The sequence below is a fragment of the Barbus barbus genome (assembly GCF_936440315.1).
Source record: "Barbus barbus genome assembly, chromosome: 8".
In the NCBI taxonomy this organism is placed as follows: domain Eukaryota; kingdom Metazoa; phylum Chordata; class Actinopteri; order Cypriniformes; family Cyprinidae; genus Barbus; species Barbus barbus.
Genome location: NC_136736.1, coordinates 28125115 through 28152761, shown reverse-complemented (window position 1 = coordinate 28152761; position 27647 = coordinate 28125115). Strand labels below are relative to the sequence as shown.

The 27647-nt window shown below is 36.5% G+C and overlaps 1 protein-coding gene across 1 annotated transcript in view; it reads right to left on the bottom strand.

Moving 5' to 3' along the window:
• The window catches only part of LOC306873881 (protein sidekick-1-like), a gene marked incomplete at its 3' end in the record, with an annotated part of 220011 nt that overhangs the window by 56262 nt on the left and 136102 nt on the right, over positions 1-27647 (bottom strand). Inside the window, exons 10-21 of the mRNA XM_079423407.1 lie at positions 26755-26838; positions 24073-24270; positions 22242-22358; positions 21980-22147; positions 20760-20862; positions 19473-19646; positions 16113-16249; positions 14599-14746; positions 5724-5864; positions 3693-3874; positions 1557-1672; positions 1114-1309 (exon numbers count right to left, since the gene is read on the bottom strand). Coding sequence (XP_079279533.1) covers positions 1114-1309; positions 1557-1672; positions 3693-3874; positions 5724-5864; positions 14599-14746; positions 16113-16249; positions 19473-19646; positions 20760-20862; positions 21980-22147; positions 22242-22358; positions 24073-24270; positions 26755-26838 — 1764 coding nt within the window. The remainder of the gene's footprint in view (positions 1-1113; positions 1310-1556; positions 1673-3692; positions 3875-5723; positions 5865-14598; positions 14747-16112; positions 16250-19472; positions 19647-20759; positions 20863-21979; positions 22148-22241; positions 22359-24072; positions 24271-26754; positions 26839-27647) is intronic.

The window sequence follows — 27647 nt, the reverse complement described above, 5'->3', positions numbered from 1 at the left end:
TGGAAATTGAACGAGCTCAAAGGATTGGACAGTATCAAGAGGGGGGTAAGTCAAGAAAAAATGTTGTTAAACTTTTACGCTTTACAACGGACAGTGAACACTGCCGCAAAGATCATCGGTGTCCCTCTACCCTCCATCCTCGACATTTTCCTTGCACGATGCTCCAGCAAGGCCTCCAGCATCGTGAAAGACCCCACTCACCCCTCCCACAACCTCTTCCAGCTCCTACCATCAGGTAGAAGGTACCGGAGTATCAAAGCTCGCTCTGTCAGATTGCTCAACAGCTTTTTTCCCCAGGCTGTGAGAGCTCTTAACTCCAATCTCCCTGTCCCCCTCTGAGCCCCCCCCACCCACCCACCCACCCACCCAACTCATTAATACAGTTGACAACTTTTCCTAAGTGCAATTCTGAGTGTGCTACACACAGGTGAGTGGGCTATACAAACCACCTGTAGTAACGCACTCATCCCACTATATGCACACTAGACACTTTCTATAAACACTCCCTGCTACAAAGACTCAATAAGAAAATGTTTACTTGAGCATTGCACTACAAATCTTTTTGCAGTATGCATTGCTTCCCACAAAATATCTCTTTATTCTGCACAACAATTTAATGTACGAAATATATATATTATTACTTTTATTTTTTTTTTGCACAATTTCATGTACAGTATATATGTAAAGTTATTTTACAGTCACAGTTTGTGTATGTCTTGGCAACTAGGTATAGTAGTTATAGTATTTATAGTATATGTATAGTCAGATGGTCTATTTTTGTCTATAGTCAGATGCTCTATTGTTTTTTTTTTTCTTATACTTGCATTGTTGTATGTTTATCTTATGTTTAACTAGTATGTAGCACCGTGGTCCTGTGAGACACGACATTTCGTTCCACTATATGTCCACACATGTAGCAGAATGACAATAAAGCTCAAGTTGGCTTGACTTGACTTGACATTGGTGAGCAAGTTATGTAATGCTAAATTTCTCCAAATCTGTTCCAATGAAGAAACAGACTCATCTACATCGCGGATGGCCTGAGGGTGAGCAAATAGTCCTTGAATGTGGATGATTCCTGTAACGTGTCCATGTGTTTGTATGAGTACTCACTGTCAGCATGCGTCTGGATCAGCTGTGGTGTACTAGCTGGTCCGTCTCCAGGCGTGGTAAAGCACAGCACTGCCGTCTCATACCATGTGAACTTTCTTAAATTGCTAACGTAACCATAGTGACGTGACCCGTGGAACTCTGGGGCAACAGTCACCATGGTAATGCATTCCGGACAGTGTTCGGGCCACACCAGCAGCTGTGACAGAGATACGGAATAACAATAAGAAATACACAAAACGTGATTAAAATACACTGCAAGGATTTAATTATGCAAATTCAAATTTATAGTTGCTGTTTTTGTCAGGCATTTAGCCAATCAATCTTGCATACACACCCCAGAAGACAGTAAACCTGCCAGGAAAATTTAATTGATTTTTTTTTTCCTCCAACAGAACATGTGTCTCTCTTTCTCTCATACGCACAATCAAACACACAAACACTACCTTGTATCCCTGGTTGATGCCGTTGATGAACTGCTGGGGTGGTGGTGTCCAGGTGAATTTGATGGTGGTGGAGTTGAGCGCAACAGCATCCACGTCTTGTGGGGGCGCTGTGGGGACTGCAGAGTGGAAGATAATTTAGCACTGCAAATATTTTGGAAATGTACAAACATATTTTCGCAAAGTGTGATGTTACATTTAACCTAAAAGTTCAAAATGATTTGAAATTTGAATGCGTTTATACCATGTGGTTTAGAATGGCACATTCGTTCATTCATTCATTCGTCGGATTGTTTGTAGAATTTTATCCACAAAATAATTTATTTTAAATTGAATTTATTAAATGCATTTTAATAAGCAAGTGAGTGTGTGCACAGAATTGTATTATAAAATTGTTACTAATACTAAAATATTACAATAAAATATTGCTACAATACTGCTATAAAAATTGTAAAACTAAAACTTTTATTTTCATGTTAGAAAATAATTTTTGTTAATAGTAATAAAGCTGAAATAAAATAAGATGTAAATATTACATTATAATTTTTAACTTAAAAACCTTTAGAATAAAGGTAACACTCTCGTATAGGGAGCAATTCTCACTATTAACTAGTTGCTTATTAGCATGCCTATTATTAACATATTGGCTGTTTTTATTAGTACTTACAGAGCACATATTCTGCATGACCATATTCTACATCCTGAATCCTAGCTAATACTTAAATTTAACAACTACCTAACTAACTTTTAATAAGCAGCAAATTAGGAGTTTATTGAGGCAAAAGTTGTAGTTAATGGTTTGTTAATAGCGAGAATTGGACCTTAAAATAAAGTGTAAGCAAAATAAATTAAGGCTAAAGAGAACCCCCCCCCCACACACACACACACACAAAAACACAATTTAATAAACTTAAACCAAATTTTAAATGAAAATTTTAAATATAAAAATAAATATTATTCAAAATATTAATAAATACTGTAATAGTGAATAAATAATATTAAAATAACACTGCTCGGGATTAGCCAAAGACAAGTTTACAGTGCTTAAATACTCTATAAGGCACTTATTAGGAAGTAAACTAAATACTAATGGCAAGAATTGAATATTTGGACATTGTTTCTTTGTACTAATCTGCTTTTGGACCGACACATTTTTTTTTTTTTGTCGGTCAGACTGAGCTAGACTTTTGACTGTAGTCTTATTTTTTAGAAATAAGACAACAGTCAAAAGTCTGGCTCAGCGAGACTATATCCGTTGTGACTACCTGGATTTTGGAATTAAACGCCTACCCAAACCCCCGTTTTCACACATACATACTCTATTTTTCAAATGATCATTCGCAGCGGCACCGATACACATGAACTACAGTTTGTATTCAAAGCCTTTCTTATAGCCTATCGGTGCTATGCAGCAGGCCTAAGCGGGAAGTGGAAAGAACGAGATCATATTTCCATAAAGACTCAATGCCGCTTACACTTAATGTGCTTAAGATGCCCCCTTTAAGGTCAGCCCTGGCGAGTTGAGTCCAGATTAGCTATCGCTCAATTGGATTGGGCACTCCGATTCGTCCTGCTGCCCTTTTCATTTCAAACACAATCACACAACGGCACAAGGTTACATTAGTGTGTCTGGAAATCTGAACTGGGACATAAAAACCGCCTCTGACCACTTGTACAAAAGCATTTGTTCCAGTCTCTATGAGAAGAAGGCTCTGCGGACACTGGGTCTGGTATTAATCTCTGCAGGAGTATCATTACACTGACGTTAAATAATATGAATAATCATGGTAGAAGGATCTCAGAACACCCCCACACTTCCTTGCATGTACACATAAATTCACGCACATAAAGCAAATTAGATTAATTAATGGGGTACGGTCACTGTTTGCCCAGAGTCCATAAATTTACTCTTCTTAGAAATAGTCTTTCAGATGGCCGATCTGTGCAGTAAAGCCGGCTAATGGATTTTACGGTTCCCGTGGTTACTCTAGATCTTTCATGATATCGGTAGCTTAATGAGAAAGACGGTGTTTTGGACCCAAACCTCAAAGATTTGAAACATCAAGGGTTCGCTCCGACTGATGAGGCATTGTGTTTGTGTTTATTTCTGTGTGTGAGTGTGTGTGAGGATTGTCTAACCTCCTTGCAGCGTGTACTCAGTGACAGACTGGCTGTACACCCCCAGGCCCGCTCCAGTGTAGGCAGCCACTTGGATCTCATACTGCGTCCAGATGATGAGCTCTCCTATCAGACAGTAATTAATCTCTGCACTGGTGATGTTCTTCAGCTGAAACTCACCAGGCAGACCCGCCAACCTGTACCTGAGTAGGAGGGGGAGAGAAAGAGAAACGTGTGTTTTTTGATTGTGAACCTTTAACAAAACACACTCACTCGTAATTTTAACTAGACGCTTTTTGAAGGAAAAGAAAGTGGCGCTTACCCATGCACAACTCGCAGCTACGATGCTGGAATATTGTGTGCAGTTTTCAGTACATTGCTATATGGTTGCTAATAGAGCTGGGTACATGTAATTGACTACATGTAATCTGGATTACATAATCAGATTCCAAAAATTAGGTTCTTGTAATTAGATTAAATTACATTTTAAAATACTCATGATTAGACAACAGTTACTTTTTATTGATTACATGATTACATATTATTCACACAGTAGCAATAAATTATTCATAATTTATTGATTCTCCCTAATTCCTTTTTTTATCTTTTTAATGTCCCTTTCTTAAATAGCCTACCGCTTATATACATTCACAAAGTCTTCAGTTTTGTGGACATTCACACACACACACACACACACACACACACACACACACACACACAAACACACATCCATTGGTCAGGTGGCTACAAGGCATTTCACAGTTTGGGAAACCGTAATGAAATGTTTAATGCACTTCATGTTGTTAATTACAATGAATGGAATATATTTTCTTAGTCTTTGTATTTTTTTATCAATATAGTACAATATTATCTTATAAATCAGTGTGATAAAAATAATCTAAAAGTAATCAAAAATTAGCCAAAATGTAATCAAAATGTAATCGATTACGTTACTAACTACAATTTTTATCATGTAATTTGAAATCAGTAATATGTTACAATTTGTAAGTAATCTACCCAGCTCTGAACAAAAGTAGTAGTGATGCTTGCTTACAACTCATATAATCTACTATTGAATTCATGTAATTTGAAAACCTGGTGGAAAAACCAGGTCATGCCACCTTAAAGGGATAGTCCACACAAAAATGACTCACTGTCATATTGATCCAAATCTTTATGCATTTCTTTCTTCTGCGGAACACAAAAGAAGGTTTTCGATTCCCAGAAATCTGTTTCTTGATTCAGTATTCAATGACATATATTGTATTTTTTTGTCCATACAATGGACATCAATGGGAACTGAAAATTTTTGGTTACCAGCATTCTTCAAAATAGCTTTTTTTGTGTTCCACAGAAGAAAGTAAGTTGTACAAGTTTGGAATGAAATGAGGGTGAGAAGACGATGACAGAAATTGCATTTTGTGTGCACTTTCCCTTTAAAGTCGTAATGTAATGGAAGCATCAACATGTTTTCTTCCAAATTGTGATATTCCACATATTATTGTAATGGATTATTGAAAAGAAAAAAAGTAGGGCGGGGTCTTGGTTCAATTCCTCAGTTGTTGACAGTATGCACAGATGCATCATTCAGAGTAAGATCAATAGCATGCGTTTAGAAAATAGATCATTTTTGTTGTCCATTCCATGCCGACTTAAGGTTTTTTGCAAATCTCTAAGAGTTTTAACCAGCTAAAAGGTAAACCTTAGCTCCAGCAGCTGGTAGTCTATCTGATCAAATATCTAGAACTTGGATAGTATCTAGTATCTTGGATAACAAGCTAGTTTTCTGTTAGTCAATGTGGCAAATTTACATGTCCAGCTGTTGTGTAATCTGTGTGGGGAAATCTTTTGCGGGGTTCCTACTGTACTGTAAATGTACTGTAAATGCGGTAAATTTGAGCATGCCTTTAAGCTGTGCTGTTGCGTTACCACTGTACCAAAATTTAAAGACATTTTTAATGCATTAAAACTCAATATTGAGTTCAAAAGAGTGTGTGTAGAGATCCATTTTATATAAATTCTACATTTCTGAAGCTATACATGAAACCATACCTGAGCACATAGCCCCTCAGGACTCCATTGAGCTGTGGTTCAGGGGGCGGCTGCCATTGGACCATGATGCTCTGGTTGGTACGGCCACTAGCCACAATGTTTTTTGGAGGCGCGCTTGGTGGTTCTTCACGCAGCATCAGCCTGAGAGATAACATCATGAGAATCACATCATAAAAGATAAATATTTAGACCCCGGAGTCATATCTGGGAGTTTCTCCCAGAGGCATTGATAGTTACTAAAAATTTCCTTGGGAGCTTATCCAGTAGTCCTGTAGAGATTGAAATTGATCTTTCTGGTTTGTGTGAAAGGTCTTTTATAGTGCAGGAGTAACTGAGAACTGACCCTGTTGGGGTAAACAGGGTTCGCTGGAATAACCTGAACTTGACTTGGCTCTTTAAAAGTCGAAAACAACACTGGAAAAACAACTTACTGACCAAATTCAGGAGAATCCTCTCCAAGTACATTTTCACCTTGAGCCTGTTTAATAAACTGCTTTTCAAAAGATTTATCATCTTTTAAATAAATGAATACTTTTATTAAACAAGGATGCATTGAATTGATCAAAAGTGATAGCAATGTTAATGTTACAAAATAAATCAATTTCATATAAATGATGTTCTTTTCAACTTTCTTTTCATTAAAAATACTGTTTCTTGAGCAGCAAATCAGCATATTAAAAGGATCATGTGACACTGAAGACTGGAGTAATGGCTGCTGAAAAGTAGGCTTTGCCATCTCAGGAATAAATTACATTTTAAAATGCATTACAATTGAAAACACACACACACACACACACACACACACATATATATATATATATATATATATATATATAATATTTAAAAATATTACTGTTTAAAGACTATTTTTATCAAATAACTGCAGAAACACATTAAACAATCTTACTGACTCCAAACCTTTGAACAGTAGTGCATGTTTGCTGTTTAGTCAAAATGACTGGTATCTGGTCACAGAAATGTACGTAACAAAGCCTGGAGAGGCTATTGTTTAGTCCCCAAATCTGGTTACAAAGAGTTAAACAGGCGAAACTGTGAACCTTTGTGGCATTTTTAGTTGACAAACAACAATGAATATAGAGAAACCATAGCTAGTGCTGACAAACCCCTAATTCAAATCCTCTTGTTTCCTGTGATGTAAATAATTTTTTTCCGGAGGAAAATTAAGCATTAAAATGTTATCAAGTGAGCATTTTTGTATTTCAGCAATACATACCATATACAAACAATATCAGAATTGATAAATCAGCAATTTGATGCTACAGAAAACAGACAAATCTGTTAGTTTGGCCCCATTAGTGTAAATCAGTGAACTCTTTAATTTCACAGTTTGATCAATACCATAGGCTTTAGCTCTCAAAGTCTGTCTGCAGGATTCTGGAGACTGTAGATCCCCGGAGCAGGCGATAAACAATCCTTTGCTCTAATCTGCGGTTTAAAGGTTATTAGCTTGATTAAGTGAGCAAGGCCTAAAGTGCCTCAAGCAAGCAATCTCGTAGGAAAGTTGCTAAGTCTGATTGATGTTTTGTCAAATAAACAATAATCATCCTAAACCAATTTAAAAGGCTTAGAAGCAGATATTTTAGTCTATAACTTTGTTTCTTTTGCCATACGGAAGGGGTGGGTTGGGCTTGGATTTGGTATTGAGGGGATTTCTATTGTATTGTTTTTGTCATTACTGTGCATGGCATTAACTGTTGTTTATTAATTAAATGCAAATAAAAATGATAAGTGCTGAGATGCGCATTGAGTTTGCTTTTGTTAAATTCAAAACAAATCAGTAAAGTTAGTTTGACATTGACTTTGTTTGCAGTGTGCCAAATATGGACATACTTCTAGACATGAAACAGTCCTGATTAGAGCACATATTTCGCAAGTTATTATACTCATCCTTTGATGGTACTTTGCCAAAAAAAATGAATAAGAAGAATAAAAGAAATAGAGATTTAAAATTTTCTTATAACTGATGATGATCCTGACATTAATTGGAAATGAGGCCAAAGCAGATAGGTGCTCAAATTTTAATAAGTGCCCTCTCCATCAATATTTGATTTTTTTTGTGTTTCTGTTCATCTTCATCTTCTCCGTCTGACTCTCCACAGTCTTTTCCTCTTGGTTTTTGTTTTGTTTTGTTTTTGTTAACAACTGTTTATTGAATTTTATTCTGTGGAACAGTAGTACAAAACAAAAAGCAGCTGCACAAATTTAGAACCCACCCCAACCCATCTCACCCCCTGGTAGACTTAAAAATAAATAAATAATAATAATAATAAACAAATAAAATAAATAATAATAATACAAACATATTAATTAAAATTAATAGATAAACAAATAGCAATAAAATAATTTTTACAAAGATTTTAGAAAAGAAGACACAACATTAAAAGCTGAATGCCATGAATTTTTCCCGTTAGATCCATGTATACGAGAAGTAGAGAGTTCCATTGAGATAATGTCCAACAAATACACAGTCCAGGTTCTTCTGTCCATTGTGTGAGGAGGATTCCAACGGTTGACCAGCAATTTTTTTGCTGCTGTGAGAGCAGCTAACAGTAAAGATCTTTGTTGGACGGACAAGGTGAAGTCCCAAAAGTTATTCATGAAAAACATATCTCAGTACCCAACACATATGATAGGTCCAGTGAGAGCTGAATCCAAAAAGGTGAGAGAGAGGGGCACTCCCAAAAAAAAAGCAATTTCCAATGAAACATTTGGTGATTAGGGTTTTTAGAAGACAATTTAAACATACCCCATACCTGATCGGAAAATAAAACATGCACATCCTCATTAAGATCCTTAGCCCAAACAGTTGTAATAGATAAAGGTTTGTATGAATGCTCAAGAAGAAAGAGATAGATGACTGAAGCAGAGGAGGGAGATTCCTCAGAAGGAAGGATTAGTTTGTGCAAAGAGTGAACAGGTAGTTGAGAGTTCCAAGGCACCCCATACGCCCGTAGGGCCGATCTAATACGCAAATACATAAAAAAGAGGTGCCTGGCAGATTATATTGAGTTTTAAGATTCTGGAAGGATTTTAAACCACTATCATCATAGATATCTCCCAGAGTGCTTTACTATGAGTCCATTGCGGACAATGACATGGAGTACTGCCTGACAAAAGGTTATTATTGTGGAAAATAAGCGAAAGCCTATGCCATTTTGTAGCTAGTTGTGAACGTCTTTCAACATCCCTCCATGTGGAGAGGAGATGGGTTACAATGGGACCAAACCGAGATTTACACTGCCTAAGCGGAACTCGCGAAAAAACAAGATGCTTCAATTTATACGGATAAACAATAGATTCCTTGATTGCTCTCCAAGACACAGAAGCGTCAGGATCAAACCAAACTGCTAAAGGGCGGAGGGAAAAGGCTTGAGCATACAGTCTAAAATTAGGGAAAGAAAGACCTCCATGCAATCTACATCGTTGTAAGGTAGTCAGTTTAATACGAGGACGTTTCCCATCCCATATATACTGTGAAACACATGCATCTAGTTTATTCCAGTAGCCAACCGGTGGAGCGAGAGGAATCATGGAAGAAAATAAATGAATACGTGGGAGAACATTCATTTTAATCACCGATATACGGGCCTGAACAATCTGTAGTTTCAGATTGTCGTACCACTTGAGCTAAGGGTTCCAAGGATAGGGCAAATAACAGAGGAGACAGCGGGCAACCCTGACGAGTACCTCAATGTGGCTGCTGGATTGGCATACAGAACTTTTATCATATTTATGAAACTCGATCCTAGACCCAGATGCTGTAGAACCGCCCATAAATAGTTCCATTCTAGCTGGTCAAAAGCTTTCATCGCATCTAGAGATAATACTACGCAAGGAGAGGACAAACTATTCTTTGAATGAATAATATGATATAACCTGCGTAAGTTATCCGAAGCTGAGCGAGATTTAATGAATCCTGTTTGGTCGTGATGAACTAGCCTATTCATAAATTTCTCTAGACGACGAGATAGTACTTTAGCATATAATTTAACATCAGTCCCTATCAAAGAAAGTGTCCGGTAACTAAAACAGGAAGTCAGATCTTTATCATTTTTTAACAAGAGCGAAATAACAACTATATTAATGGATGGGTGAAATGAGCCTTGAGTAACTGAAAAATTTATCATATCTAACATGAGGGACCTAAATCTGACCAAAAAGTATTATACAATTCGATTGGAATGCCATCTATGCCTGGGGATTTCCCCTTGTTCATAGATCGAATTGCTGACTCCAGCTCCTGAAGAGAGTTCGGTTCAGCCAGGTATTCCTAATCCGAATCCGACAGCCTAGGTAAACCAAGGTTGGACAGAAAAGATGCAAAAGAGTCAGGGTCACAATCAGCGGAAGAAGTATAGCGGTTAGAGTAAAAAGAGTGAAAGGGGATATTAATGTCTTTTGGGTCTGTCATAATGAGCCCAGACTGTGATTTCACTGCTGAAATATTAGCAAACTTTTCATTGTTGCGTAATCTTAGGGCTAAAAGGTGGCTTGGTCTACTCCCTTGAAAATAGTAATTCTGCCTGGATCTTTGGATCAGGAATTCTGCCCTGGATCTCCCCGGACCTAACCGCCATGCTTTTACTGAGTGTATTGTCTGAGAAACAACGCTGATTATCTCTAGTCAGATTCTGGAGCTGTGATTCCAGTTCAACTATGTTTTTCTGTCGGTTTTTCTGAAGGAAAGAGTCATATGAAATTGAGTTATTCCTTATAAATCCTTTAACTGCATTCCAAAGTGTTCGAGGATCATCCACTGAACCTTGGTTAATTTCAATAAACTCTGAAACTTTATTTCTGAATTGACTCAATTAAATCGCCATCTAGTGGGACGAGATGGCAAAGGGATCAATGATAATCTGCACAAATTTCCATCATGATCTGACAGAGATAAGGAACAGATATCGGCATCACAAACAGCTGAAGATAAAGAAGTAGAAATGAAAATATAGTCAATTTGTGAATAGGATTTATGAGTAGCAGAAAAGAAAGTGAAAGACTTAGCAGAAGGGTTTAATAAACGCCAACTGTCCACCAACGAGGATGAAGTTACACATTGCCGAAGTTTGTCAGAACACAAAGCTTGAGAGTGTGATTCCCTTGGTCCAGATCTATCTAGGATATGCGACATTACAGAATTCGTATCTGCACCCAATACAATTTCAAAATCCGAAAATGTCAAGAGATAGGTTGACAAAACAGAAAAAAGTAGGGTCAGGAGTACAAGGGGCATAAACTGAGAGAAATACAATATTCCTATTCTCCACTATTGTTTTTATATGTGTTATTCTACCATTTGTATCACAACCTTTGTCTAAAATTGTAATATTTAAAGTCTTCCGCACCAATATTAGGACACCCTTGGTTTTAGTATCCGAAGATGAGTGAGATACCACTTCATAAAACTTATTACACCTGCGTACATCTTCCTATTTCAAACGGGATTCTTGAACTAACACTATATCAATCTTTCTTCTTCGCAAAAAATCCAGAAAACCTGTACGTTTGTGAGGGCCATTTAGGCAAATCAGAATAATTTTTTATCATTCAAAATCATTTATTACAAATCAGAATATTAAGGTCAGTCATCGATATCAAACAAAATTACTGCATAATAAGACAAAATACAAGTTGGAAAATAAAACCAGTTGAGTCTACCATTAAACCACCCCCCACCCTCCCCGTTACCATTCAAAAAAACATAAACACATTCTCATGAACTATGGCAGATCAAACCAAGAACAAACCTTGATCTGCCAGAACCCCTTAATATGGTCCGTGGCGTCAACAAAAAGCTGCACATTACTGTAGCACCAACATTGGCCCCATAGTCACATATTGACTAAGTAGTATTTCTATTTAAAAAAAAAAAAAAAAAAGAGAAGAGAGATAAAGAATACAACTAAAACAAATAAAATATCATAATCAGTAAGGGATACTGTATGCACAATGAACTATGAATTAAGAAGGGAACATTAAAGTGAACAGTGAAAGACCTAACCATTTAGAGCATCTCTTCTCCGAGTAGACAGCAAATGTCCAGCTGGAGTTCACTGAGAGTTGGTGGATGAATGGGATCTGAGAAAATCTCTTGCTTCTTCTGGGGAGTGTAGCATTTTAGGTTCACCTTGATTGAGAATGACCTTCAGCGTTGCACGATAGCGCCTGTCATCTCCTTCCTAATTTCCACAAATGCACTTCTTATTTTTGTGGTGACCGGAGAAAAATCTGGAAAGAAAGAGAGCGTTGCTCCATCTGAAGTTTTCACCGGGAAACCCCGTGGTTTAGCGCGATCTGAGGAGAGCCTTGTGTACACGCGATGCGCTCGTTCCACTTCAATTTCTTTGCCTGCCAGAGACGGAAGCCATGTCGGTAGCGATCTTTTCAAAAAGCCCATAGGGTCATCCTTTTCGGAACCTTCAGACAATCCGACCAGACGCAGATTGCTGCGCCTATTGCGATCCTGTAAGTCCACAACCTGTTGCTCGAGCACGGCTACTCGCCTATTGTGATCTGCAACAACTTTCTTTTGTTCTCTCATCTCTCCTGTAAGAAGATCCGGTTTAGAGCATAGCGACTGAACAACTGACATGAGAAGAGAACTCGTTCCGCATCGCCGTCAACTCGGTTCTTAGAATGTCCTCAAAGTGTGAAACAGTGTTCGCCATCTTGTCCATCATATCGCTCGCGGTCGGTGGCTTGGATTTCTTCTTAATCGGAGAAGCCAATGGAGACAACTCCTGCTGTTTACGACTGCATGCCATCAGGTAAAGCACCACCAATGAATAAAACTTAAAACAAAACGAAAAAATCAGCAAAAAGAGGCCAAACGTATGGAGCTCTACTCGAGTGCGACTTGGTTCATGAGCACGTCACGTGACTCCTCTTTTCCTCTTGTTTTAACTGAGCGTTTTAAATTAAACATTCAGTTTGAAATATACGTGGTTATACACATAAATCTGGTGATTTTAATTACTTTTATACACTACTTTTGAATCAGCTAAAATATGTACGTTTTGTCTGCTAAGTTAAAAGTAAAATAACAATAAAATTGTTTGGTTTTTATACCAGACATGAGTCCAAATGACTATTTTACACATCAAGGCTAAGAATGCATAGGTTGAGAAAATTAATGGTCCCAATTTATATTAGATGTACGTAACTACTATACTTACATAAAAAAAAATTAGTACAATGTATTTATTGAGTTCATATTGTATTGCAAAACACATTTGCTGCTATTGAGGTGGGAAACGGGTAAGGTTACTGACAGGTTTGGTGGTATAGGTAGGTTTAAGTGTGGGTTAAGATTTAAGGAATGGGTCAACAGTGTAATTATAAATGTAATTAATTACAGATATAATTACATGTAGGTATTTTTTCAAATATAAGAACAATGTAAAAACATGTATGTACACAATTAGTGCATTGTATCAAATTATTAATTTAAATGTAAGTACAGTAGTTAAGGCCACCTAACATAAAGTGGGACTAATTAAATTGTAAAACACCTATTTTTCATGAGGTCAGTTAAGCTGTTTGCAAGCTCACATTAGTTATTGTATAACTGTTGTCTTTGACAGAGTTTCTATAATTGCACCAGTAATTTTGCTTAATGGATTTTGCATATTGCAGATCTGTTTAAAACATTGTTAACAAGCCCAGACATGGTTGACTTACTTGCTGGGATATTGCATATTGAGCTGATGTCATTAGTATAGTTACAGATAAATTAGTGCACATTGCATGCATCCAAAAGAGCAAAATAAAGTGTGTGAACAAGAATATATATATATATATATATATATATATATATATATATATATATATGGTTCCAATTCAGCACCAATTAAACCTGAGCAGGTGAGCATTTCACAAAGTCATTATGAGAGAAAAGGGAGTCTCTGGCTCAACTGGTACTGTTAAATATAAACTGGCAATGTTGGTTTAATAGAGACTTGCTTCAAATGAGAGCTAAGGTGAGAACTAGGAAACAGCATGACAAGCTTTTTTAAGATGTCCTTGATGATTGAGCAGGCCCTTCTTCCTGCCGTTTAGCAAAGAGTGCTTGGCATGTGCATTAGCTTTATGCCTGTGGCTTGAAAAATAGCCATTTGAACTTTTTAGGACTTTTAACTTCTTTAAGCGATTTGATTAGATTTGGAATGCAGTCATTGTGATGTATGCCAATTTATGCGCAAATAAACATTCACAAAACAAAACAGAGAGCACAAAATGCAGTAGCCTCTGCATGTGCTAAAGTGTCCTTCCCTCCAGCCAAGTTTCTATTTGACATTCTTTCACTGTGTGGAATTGGCTTTGAGAAATGCTATTTCTCACACCTTCGTAGCATTCCTGGATATGGAAGGTTTTTTTTCAGCCCATGTGTCATAATGGCTCACAATCAGAGCCAGTGATGAAAGCTCTCATGTAATTCAATTACAATCAGCCTTTCTTTTGATAGGGTTCAAATCTTGTCCTCACATTTTAAAAACATTCTCTCTAACTGACTGAGGTTGTGTGTGCATATGTGCGTGTGTGTGTTGAACACACAAAAATGGCCAGAGTTGGTGAAAATGACCAGTTCCAAACTGTTTGACTGGCTATGTAACTTACTACAGTTGGAATGCAAAGGACTTTGAGTTTATTGGAAACAAAGTTTAGCTTGTTAGCATTGCCCGGTTACTGAAACTTCTGCAGTTCCATGACATTGTCAGACAAGATCTGTTTCCCTTCCTCAATACCTGATCAAAATCATTTATTGTGATACCTTGTTCTAGCTTATCAATAAAGCTTTTCTTAAACATTTTTCAGTATGCTAAGCTAACAGGCTATGATGCTTGTGACTGTTTACCTGTTGGTCTCAGCGCTGTACTGTCCACGTCCCACCTGATTGTAAGCACACACTCTGAACTGGTACGTTCTTGCTGGCGTTAAACCAATTACTAGCAAACTAGTAAGTGCTGGACTAACATCACCCATGTAGACCTTCCATGGAGAATCTGTCAAGAACAACAATCAGACAAAACTAAGTTTCTTAACATCTAAGCATACTATTGAAAAGGCAACACATAATTTACAGTACATTACAATGTTAATTTGGAATATAACATAATTTGTGTTAATGATGTGCAGTGTTGGGGAATGTTACTTTTAAAAGTAATGCATTACAATATTGCGTTACTCCATAAAAAGTTGAACATTTCTTATAATTATTATCATTATTATAAGAATTCAGTATACATTCTATCAATATAAACAGAGGATGTCTTAATTGTAAATATTAAGAATTGTGAATTGTAAATTGATATAGTGTATACATTGGCTGATGTTAATAAGAATCTATTTTTTTGGACAATATATGTTTCTGTCACTACTACAAACTCAACTGAAATCACATTCAACAGGCTCGCTATAATGTAAAATATTAATCATAAATGTAATGAGAAAGAATAAAGACAACATGGCTGCTTTTACCACATTTATTTATTCTTACTAGATTATTTCACAATCCTAAAGACAACAGGTAAAATAGTGTCAAAGGGGAGTATTGTTTTTCTTTTTCATATTTTACTTGATTTATTATGAGTTGTTTGAATCATCTCTTTTTTTACAGCAGTTGGGTAAATGATGAATCTGACTGTGCTGTTGTTTATTCTGGAGGCGTTACTACCCACAACACCCAATATATGAGAGTGTGTGTTTGTGTGTGTGTTTGCAGTACATTAAAAATGATGGGAAGCAGATCAATGAACAATTTAGATGGTGAAACCACTCAAGCAGACCCAAGAGAAGAAAAGACAGAAACTATGAGCAACTGCAAAAAATAAATCACAAATTCAACAGGAGCAGTAAATATTAAGCCGCAGGGACGCACATGAATACCAATACAGACACACACTCACGCACAAAACCATCAAAAAAAGAATGTGTGATCATTTGGATTTACTGAAAATCAACTCTGTGTGTTTGTACGTTTGTGTATATGATGACAAAAAGATCTTGGTGTTTATTAGACATCCAGCACCTCCGCCCCACCCACATATTTCATTGTCTTTCCTTTGACGATACACAAATCAATCTCTCTCTCTCTTCTTCCAGCATTCATCTTCCACCAATAACAGTCTTGGCTTAATACAGTGGAAACAAACCTCCTCCCACTACCCTCCATTACAATCAACTTCCATTTCTCTTCTCTTCTCACTCACTTCAGCCTGTCTGTCTGATCTTAAGGAGGAAGACAGCAAGAGGTAAATGAGAGAGACCTTCTTCGGTAGAATCCACTGGCTGCAAACCAGCTTAATTGAAAGGTGCATTAAGTTTAATAAACCATATGCCAAAGCTCATATAAATAGTGCACACACTTACTGTTCTCAGAGAGCTCAATGATGTAACGCAGAAGAGGACTGTTCCCATCAAAGGGCCGAACCCAAGACAGAAGAACTGTTCTGCTGTCTGTCTCGTTCAGAGCCACCTGCAGGTTACGTGGAGAATGGGGAAGTTCTCTGAAAAAAGAGAGAGAGAGAAAGCCAAATTATGAATCAAAATATGCTTATATGTATTTTGCAGTGTGGTACATTTAAACACAATTCAAATTTGAATTCAATTCAGGGAACAGTTTTCAGAGAATTTTGCCTTTGAACTTCAGTTTTTGCAGTAGCTTTATAGCATCACTGTTGAAGAGTAATTACTGTAGCTGGTGAAGTGCATTTACTAACTGAATAAACGAAAGTTATCACAAGCTTTGTAATGTTTAAAGAGGATGTCATAAATGTCAGAAGACTGGGAAGTTTTTAACACGTCATTCATAAATTTGTACGACCTTACCTTTATGCTGTGGAAATATAAACAGAAGACAGAAGACAACGAGCACAGTGCTGAAAAGGGACGGAGCTACAGTACATAAGGTCTATATTTTAAGAAAAAGTCAAATTTCGACCTAAAAAAATTGTTCACCCAAAAACTGATAAATTAGTCATTTTCAGGCCATCCAAGATGGAGTTTGTATATATTTGTACCATATTTAGCATTACATCACTTAACATTACTCACAAATGGATGCTCTGCAGTGAATGGGTGCCGTCACAATCAGAGTTAAACAAGCTGATAAAAACATCACAATAATCCACAAAACTCTGGTCTATCAATTAACATTTTGTGAAGTGAAAAGCTGTGCGTTTGCAATAAACCCACTATTAAGATGTTTTTAACCTCAAACTATTGCTTCCAGCTAAACTTCGAGTCCCTTATCCATAATAACGGCACCCATTCACTGCAGAGTATCTATTGGTGAGTAACTGATGTAATGTTAAATTTCTCCAAAACTGTTTAGATGAAGAAGCAAACTCATCTACATCTTGGATGGCACCTAAACTTGTCATTTTTAGATGAACTATTCCTTTAAATTTGGGGATTTCTCTATTAAAAAATACCATTACTAACCATTAATACCATACTATTTCTCTTGTAAAACTATGGTATGTATTATAGTATTGTTTTTTTTCCTTCTTTATTTTTGTCTTGTTGTTTTTTTCCCCATATTTGGTTAGTCAGTTTTGAGGTATCATTCATGTCTGTTGCACATACGGTGTAGGATGAGTCAAGTTTATTAGGGTTATGAGCTCAAATACCTACTCTAAACTATGAGCAATACTAATAGAGACGCTCAACTCAAATAGCATAAATAGCTCTTAGGCTTATGTGTTCAATTGCATGTAAGTCACTTTGTGTAGATTTGTGTCTTTGTTGCAGTGTGCACTTTCAAATCGGTGCTTCTGGGGTTCTGTGGAGGACAAATGGTGGGTAGATACAACTATCACACAAAAAACAAAGGGGTTTGTGGAGTCTTAAAGTGCAGTATGAACATTTAACCTAGTACCTCCTTTTTGTTTTGTTTTTGATGAAAGTCATCAGGATTTTGAACAATATGAGGTTGAGTAAAATGACAGAAGTTTAATTTCTCTGTGAACCGTCCCTTTAACATTACTTTCCACTGCTGCAAGATAAAAAAGTTCCACTGTTTCTTCAACAACGTTACGTTTATGAAAACTACATTACAATATCACGTAATACAATTATGTCATTTGCAGATGCTTGTAATATGTGCGTGAGAATTTATGCCCATCTGTCACAACAGCCTAAATATGCAATAACAGCCAATATTGTTTTAAGCAAGGAACTGCTCTGCAGTTGTCTAACATGTGGTAATAAGAGGACCTGTCCACTGCATGAGATTAACTTGAAAGTCTGTGAAATCACATTAGCATGTGAAGCATTGCCTCTCCTTCAACCGTCTGATGAGTTTTCTTTCGAAAGAGTTTGCAGGCTGTAATATTAAAGGTAGGAATATATTGTGGCGCTCTGTTATCTTAATGTGACTGTCAAAGGTATTATTGTTATTATTGAAATCGCATGTGTTCATTTCATAATTTAAATGTCAGCTGTTGGCTTTTCTAAAGCCAGCCGAAAACTGTTTTTTCTCACAGAATAACGTGTCTTAAATTAAACATTGTTTTATTATGCATTCCGTTAAGTAGTACTAAAAGAATTGTGCGACAATGCAGTCTTGAAAGTACATTTGCGAATCATACAGTTTATTACAGTAATGTTTTGTATGATTTATGATTTGTAATATTTTTACTTTTTTCTCACAGTTGAGCTGTGCTGCAATTCCATAAGCTACACTCACAATTTTTTTAATAAGAATAATATTCAAGCTTGTAATATAGGTTGATTTCCACCAAAAACTAGCAACACAGCAACATTTGGCTCAACCAATGACATGAGTTTGGGGCGGGACTATCTGTTTGGCTGACCAATGGTGTATGGGGGAGTGTTTGAGAAACCCGATCCTTCAGAAATCATTTCTTGTTATTATTAATATTGAAAATAGTTGTGCTGCTTAATATTTGGGGGGATCCAACAGTGATCCATTTTTTTCAGGTTTCTTTGATGAACAGAGTTCAAAAGAACAGCATTTATTTGAAAGAGAAATCTTTTGTAACATTATAAATGTCTTTACTGTGACTTCTAATCAATTGAACTCATTCTTCCTGAATAAAAGCGTAGTGTACATGTAATGACATGCAATCATTTTACTTGGTTAAGAAAGACTTTTGACACAAAAGGCACATTTTTAGGCCTTTAGGTCGATCTGGTATGTTTATATCTTTCTGATTGTGAATAATATTTTCAAACGCATCCAATAAAACAAGCACTGCACTCCGCCTGTCATTCGTAGTTGTCTGTGTATTTCATCTACTAAGATCAATGATACTTCCTCTGCATCCATCCATACTACAATCCATGGGAGAACAGCATTTAGCCATCTAGAAGCAGTAATTAATATCTAAGCTTGTGCGCGTGTGTGTGTGTTTAATTAGTTCCTGATGCCACAGAAGTGTAGCAACATTGGCTAGTCGTCAAAGCAGCTGATCTTGGCCTTGGGCATCAGGCCTATCTTATTACACTCTCACTTTATCTTCCTCCTGCCACACACACACACATGCACAATCACAGGTGCTCCATCCTCTGTCCTATCATTACAGCCCATTTTTTGGATGGTTCTCTTGGCTTCAGAACTGCAGCTGAGGTCCAAGCATCTTCCTCCTACAATAGCACTCCAATACGTAGCGAGCGCACGTGAACTGTACAAGTGTATTCGCTTCTGAGTGCTTCGTATCGAGCGTACATGTTGGTGAGGATCTCTGTGTGTCTATTTCCGCTTACATGACTTCCAGTCGGGCGGTTTTTGAGTCGTTTCCAGCAGGTGAGATGACCCTACAGATGTAGTCTCCGATGTCTCCGGACCACGTCTGGCTGATGTGGAGCGAACCTTCCTTCATTGACACTCGCCCACCAGTCGACACGCTCAGAGGCTTGGTTCCTTTCTTCCATGCATATCTGCGGAGAATAAGACTCTTTATGATGACTCATAATCCACCAAAAATATCACACACCAAAGACCTGCAGAAAATGCACTTAGCCTCCTGAAACAGAACAACATCAAATGCCATATGACGGCTTCTTTCCCTTATATGCTTCATAATGACCTAAACAAGGAGGTAAGCTGTCTCTAATGTAAACTAATAAAAACAAATATATATATGTTTGTGTTTTGTGGTTGCCAGAATGGTTTAATGGTTCAACTATCATAGCTGGTTAGCAGTAAATATTGTGTTTTATCAGATAAACTGGCACTAAACACAATACACCTGACATTCATGCAGGTCTTTTCAGCAAGGACAAGCTTAAAAATAAACCATTTTGGCAGCAGCAACAGCATATGACTTAATTAGACACTAGGGTTGCATTTATTTGATTAAAAATAAAGTAAAAACGGTAATATTGTGAAATATTATTACAATTTATATTTCTATTTAATATATTTTTAAAAGTGATTTATTCCTGTGATGCAAAGCTGAACTTTCAGCAGCCATTGCTCTAGTCTTGAGTGTCACACAATCCTTATATGATTTAATATGTTGATTTAATGAATAAAAAGACTTAACATTTATTTGAAAAATAATTTTTTTGTAACAATCTTAAAGTATTGACTGTCACTTTTGATCAATTTATTCAGCAACTTATTGAGTAATATTTTAACATCAATATTGCAAAGACAACTTGTGAATAATCAGCGCTCCCATTCCACATTCCTAGCTAATTGGCACACAATAAAAATAAGTTATGTGCAAATTATTCAGTCACATGACTTGTTTTTGATGTGCATCTACTGTGGGAAATTATTCAGCATTTACATCATAGCTCATCCGCCTCAAGTCGACCTTCAAATAGCTTAGAAAAGTGGCACGATTTAAGGACTCATTCATGTCTGTAGCACAAGTTGTGCGGGGTGAGCAGGTTTTGAATAATAGCAAAAGCAATGCTTGGCTTACTGCTGCTTCGCTAATTAGCAAAAACCAATGCAGACCTTGCAGAGACAATATTATTAAGTTTGAGAAATTTAAATGTCAAGATGCGTTCCACAACATGCATCTCAGCTCAAGCTCTGACCTGACGGTGACTCTGGGGTCGTGGGTTGCGGCGCAGTTCAGCACAGCAGTAGTTCCCTTGATGACACGCTGATCCTCAGGGGGTGATGAAATGAAGGTTCGACCTGATTAATAAAATGCAGTTTAGGACAAAATCACGCCACAGTTCAATCATTACCAACATCATTATTCACAGTTCTTTTAACCCTATTAGGTAATTCCCACTGACAGCTTCATTAGCAAAACATAATGAAATTTACAAAGCATGAACGTTCAAATATTCACACTGCGTCTCAATGAACATATATACGGCTAAGCAAATGAACAAATTCTCTCTCACACACAACCCACTAGGTCCAATTGACTTGATTAAAGCTAATGCGTGTAATATTTTCATCATTTAAACACTTTCTCCCAGTTTAATGCACAGAGAGTGTTATTTTAGTATCATTGAGATACTATTTTAGTTTTTATTAATATTTTGAATCAGTTTTTATTTTTATATTTTCCATTTTAATTTTAGCTAGCATTTTAGTAACTTTTTTTATTTCAGTTCAGTTAACGTTTATTTCAAGTAACAAAAAAAATAAATATATATATATATATATATTTTTTTTTTATCGATTTAATTTAATTTAAGTTAACTATAATAGCCCTAACACAGTTGCTCTGCGGCCCGACATGTCAATTCCCAGCTCAACCAATGCATGGGTTTGGGCCAGGACTATCGTTTTTTGCCTGAAAAGTGGTAGATGGGAGTAGTTTTTCGAAATTCCATTTTGGCGGCGCCAATAGTGCATAAATTACACACTGCAGTTTTAATCCGACAGACTTCTTGCTTTTCTTTTTAAGTGGCCAATCCACAAACAGCATTATTTAGGCTGGATGTCAAAAATGCTCTTAGACACTTCCATGCACCCACGCTTGAGCGTAAACCTACATCAGCTTCATTAAGCATGCAGAGCAAGATAAACCGAGGCCTTGGGATTTAAGGATGACACTATTCCGGTGTGAAATTACTGCAAAAGACTTAACATTTCACAAATACTGTGCTCTGCTATGCCTTTACAATCAGCCTAGCTAATGAATGCTGCTATTAAGCCGAACAATGACTGCTGATAAAAGGCATGTTTGGAAATTGTCTGCAATCCTGCCTCCGCTGAATTTCAAATACACTTAATTTGTTTGTACTTTCAAGTCATTAAAAATGACATATTTTTTCACAATTTTACACTTTCGTACTCAAAACTGTCAGGGCCACGGTTGCGTTGACCAGTCCCTCAGAATTAGATGCCAAGCATGTATAGTTTCCTGCGTCGCTCGGCATTATGGGGAGTATCTGTAAGCCTCCAGACTCCAGCAGAGTGAAACGAGGCATCTGCACCGATCCGCTCGCTAACACCTGAAAACCTGCAAGATTCACAAGGTTTTAGTCACTGCTTGCAAGTTTAACGTGTAACCGTGTAAATGATGTGCAAAGGAGTGTGAATATAATCTAATGTACCTTTCCTCCAAACAATGGCAGGTTTGGGGGCACCGGATGTCTCACAGGTGAAGACAGCTGACGTTCCATCAATCACAGTGATGTCAGAAGGGGGCGTTGTGAAAGATGGCGACACGCCTACCATGAAAACAAGTCAAATAACTGAAAATCTAAGAAATATAGAGGTGATAAGGGTGAATACGCATCCTCTTTTTCTGGAAATTTTCTGGCCAGGATTTCTAAATTGCTTAAAATGGGAGGATGAATCAGGACTGAAAAGTAGTTCAGTCGTATGCAGGCATTGAATATAATCAACCAATTGTGGTGTGTGAGAAAGTGGGGTCGACAGAACGGTCAAAGAAATGCAAATACAAGTACAAGATAACTAAGATTACAAACCTGACTAGATAACTTCTTGATAACTAAGAAGGACAAAACTTGTCCTTAAGTGTGGCAAATATACTTTTTTAAAACAAATATTCCATAAAATTAATATGACCCCCAAAAAGATGTATGCATAAATATTATTACATTTATAAATCATTGATTTCATGTAACCTACACTAACACATAGTAGCTTATAATGGCGTAATACAATTTATTAACACATTATTTTTGTGACAATGATTAAAATCTCAGGGAAACTCTTAAAAATCATTTTTTGAACTTAAAACTTAAAAATCATTTTGAAATGGAATGACTTCCATTTGGGTTTACTTCAGCAGTAAATGAATTCTAAGATACCAAAAAAATAGGTGCACTAGAAGTTTGAGGTTAGTAAGATTGTATAATAATAATAATAGTAATAATAGTAATCCCAAGGCGTTTACATTACACTGAGATCTGATCACAATGCGTCCTCGACTACCTCTGGACCAGGACACGCTGTTCAGATAACATTCTGATCAGAAGTGCATTTATCATATGACCTCTTTAATGCCAAGTGTTTCAGAACTTTTGAATTGTAATGTAGCTCTAGCATTCCTTGTTTGCAAATGCGATTTGGTTTGATATTTTGATATCGAATGCAATGAAATTAATACATTTTATGTAAGACTTGAGTGTTCAATTATTTGGGGTCACTGCATAGATATATATATATATATATATATATATATACACATATATGTACATGCAGTATTTAGAGTGAACAAACTGTGGTTTTAAATATCACACCAGTATTATCACATTCAGTTATTCAAGTTATTCACTTGCTAATTAATTTCATAAACATGATGAATTTGCCTAACTTAAAACTCTCAAACTTAAATAAAAAATGGTGTGAAGTGAAATGAAACTTGAGAGAAAAAAAGATGAGGATGACTAAGCGAGAGAGAGAGCTGGAGGTGTTGATTAAGTGCTGTGTGTGTGTGTGTGTGTGTGTGTGTGTGTTAAAGGTTGATCTCTCAGTAGACACTGATTAATTACACAGATCAATGAGGGGTCTCTGAACTCCCTGATCAATTCACAACCGAGAGGGAAAGAGAGCAAGATCACTGACTTTTAAAACATTCATGGCTGTATTTATGTATCATCCTCCCATTAGCTTGAAGCAATAGTTCACCCAGAAATGAAAATTCTGTCATCAATTACTCACCCTCATGTCGTTCCAAAGTCGTATTACTTTTCTTTTCCAGTGGAATTAAAAAAAAATATTTTTTTTAGGAAGAATTCTGTGTCCATATAATGAAAACATCTGGTAACTAGCACCAAAAAGCACCAAAATAAATTCAAAATGTCTTTGTGCTACTCAAGGCCTCTCAGTCATACAGGTTTGGAACAACATGTGGGTGAGTAAATGATAGCAGTATTCCATATGTTGATTAAATGTTCCTATAGCTGTTCATCTTACTTGTGACAACCAAATTGGTATATGCCTGGATTTCTCCGGCCGTGTTTTCAGCGAAGCACTGGAAAATTCCAGCATCGTCCAGCTGAATTCTCCGCACTTGCAGAACCATTGAGGAGGAGGTGAGCTTGTATCGAGGGTTGTTCAGTGTTGAGAGGGGGATGGCATCTTTGAACCATTCCAGCTTCGGTGTGGGAATCCCTGAATAATACATGAACCATGACAATGTGTTTAAATAAATATCACTATTATATATATATATATATATATATATATATATATATATATATATATATACATACAGGTGCATCTAAAAAAATTTGAATATAGAGAAAAAGTTCATTTTTCCCATACCGAAGACCCATACCGAAACGGTTTGGTACAAATATGTGTACCGTTACACCCCCATACATACATATATATAAGTACGATATGAGTATATCTAGGTAAGATCTTTAATGCTGCCTTTATTTGACCAAAAATACAGAAAAAAACATAAAAAGTTATAAATATTCCAAATTGAAATACAGTTTAAAAAAAAATTATTATTAGTTTTTATTTTAATATCCTTTAAAATATAATTTATTTCTTTGTTGCAAAGCTGATTTTTCAGCATTATTACTCCAGTATTTAGTGTCCTTCAGGAATAATTCTGATCTGCTTATCAATGTTGGAAACAGTTGCTTAATATTAAATTATAATAATAGTAAATTGACCATCTGACCCTCTAACTCGTTCTCTATTCTTTTTCTATTTTATGTACTTGTTTTCTTTCTATTTCCTATAAAAATTACCCTCAAACACATTCTCTATTCTTTTTCTATTATGTATGCATTAATAATAAAAAAAAATGTATCATGCTTTCCGCAAACATTTTAAGTAGCAAATTCTGATTTCAACACAACCATTATTAATAATTGTGAACCAATAATAATTTATAATAATTAAGCATCAGCATTTTACAATGTCTGAAGTATGATGTGAACATAAAGACTGCAGTAATAGCTACATTTTGTTATCATAGGAATAAAGTAAATTTGAAAATATATTAAAATAGAAATAGTTAGTAACTGATATAGCTGTAATAATTTTTCACTATATTAATATACTTTTTAATATATTTTGGTCTTAGTAATGCAGACCAAAATAGAGAAAAGAGAATTATTATCAAAGCAGACAAACACACACATACACACACACACACACATACTGCTTGATTTATCACAAGTTAACGTTTTCATCAATAGACCTTCATCAGGGCACACTTTGGTTTAATTAATGAAAATTTAATCTAATAAATTGGCTTTGATTGATTAAACTTCCAATAAAATTTTGACATGCTTCACAGACAAAAAAGCAGAAGATTTGGAGAGGATAAGAGAGGGAGATCAAGAGAGAGGGAGCGAGAAATCAAGAAGCGAGCACAAAAACGAATAAAACGGCAATTATATGTATTAGCAATAATTGTAAATTAAGTTCATCTGAAGGAACTCGTGATATGCTCATCACAATATGTAAATCCTGCAGCTCAACACTTTAAAAGGTCAAATAGCGTGAATCTGCTCCATCCGCCTCCCATCGTTGATAGTTGTGTCACACCCACGGGGATGCAAGACAAGGATGTTAAAATAAGACTGTCGAAAAGAAGCTCGCTGTAATTAAATTTCTGACAGTTTATGACAAAGTGCGCACAAACTCAGCTTCACACCCTTACGAAAGTGCAAAAAGAACGAGACGAGATTCACAGCAAGTGTAAATTGCAGAGGTACAATCTCTGCCACAAAAAAAGGAAAAGTCTCAGTAGTTTTCAAAAGTTTCATGAAAGTGAAACTGTCCAGATTTCTGTTAAATAAAGGAGAAAAATATTACAATAGAAAGAAGGGGAGAAAAAAAGAACCGTTTGAGGTCTCTCTTTACGATTTTTCCTTGTTAGAAGTCATGAAAAGTTTAACTTTTAGACACTTGGCACTTTGTTGCTGAAATGTAGGTCAGATTTACACAGCTTGTTAAAAGGATTTTCTAGTTGTATTCTAATCCTCCGTTGCCCTGTGAGCCAATGATATACCTAATATCTTTTAACTAGATCCTAACGTAATATGAAGACTGATGCCAATTAGCAGCTAATTCCATTAGCGCCTCGTTCGCCTTTTGTAATGTACTTGACCGCTTATTCTAGATCACTCATTTAGTCGATTAAATAAAGATGAATTCAAATAAGGACACGTGGAGGAAACGAGCGGGGGGGTCGATGTGGTGCGCTTGGCGAAAACGTCAAATTTGTGAGGCGACAAACGGCTACGATAAAAGTCTTCCGGTTGACTCAGCACATAAAATGAATGATGTTCTTTTAGCAAATAGTCATCTGAAAGCACACCGGCCACAGTAAAAAGAACATGCTATAACATTGTGCAGAAATGGGAACATTATGCTTTTAAAAGATGCATTTAAAGGTTCAGGACTGACAGGTATTGCGCTGGAAGCTAAGTGACTTTTTTTGTGCAAGTGCTGGCAGTTTTTATACTCCTGACAATATAAAGATTATAGTTTCCTGCAGGGGAATGGTTATATAACAGCAGACGATGTAGGACATGTATTATATGACTCTAAAGTGGTCAAACTCAGAGGTGCTGCAGTAATTTGATAGGTGCAACAAAGCCATTTGTCTCCAGGAGGGGCGGGGCTTACCTTTGGCCTGACAGTGAAGCTCCACGATTTTCTCAACTTCCGTTGTCACCCACCTCTTTGGTTTTGACGTGAAGTACGGAGGCTCTGTGTTCATACAACACACACACACACACTTATCAGTACACACAAGATTTCAACGTTTTCTGAAGAAAAGGTGATTGCTTAGGAGTTCTGGGAGGTCATACATAGGATGTTGTTAAGTGTTTTTATGTATTCTAGATGGTTACTAGTGTGTAGTTAGGTGGGTGCTTAGATGTTTTGGGTGGTTGTTTAGGTATTTGTGGAAGACATCATGTGTTGTGTCCCTCATGCCAGTGGGCCTGCATTTATATTTCACCATTTAATACCAATATGAGTGTATTCCAGAGTCTGCTGACATAACAGGCAGATACTGTATTCAAGAAGTGTATTTTGAAGTCATGATGAAAGAGTAAAAGTACGGATGAGTACTTTCACTAAACTACATGTAAATCAAAAAGTGAGCCCAGACTTTTCCAGCAGTCTTTGGTGCCGCACTTAGCTCATTATAATAGTAAAAAGGTTTTCTATAAATGTATACATAAAAAATAAAACCCTTTCATCTACTGCACTTTTTTTTCACCTTTATTTTCAGATTTCATGACAGGAAGAGCATGACTCCTGTTACTTTTTCACACACCTGCCATTTGTTTCTTTTTCTCGCTCTCGCCTTGTTTAACTCACTTCAAATGAAAAAAGACAAAGGACCTGTTAAGCGTGATGCTGATAACAGCTTTTCACTTACCGAAGAATATCAAGAAAAAAGGAGGGGGTTAAACAAATAACAACAACAGCAACAAAAAAACGAATGCCACAGTTTTTCTAATTTGTCCTCATCCTTTCTTCTGTCTTTGCTCTTCACCTTTTGGTTCTTC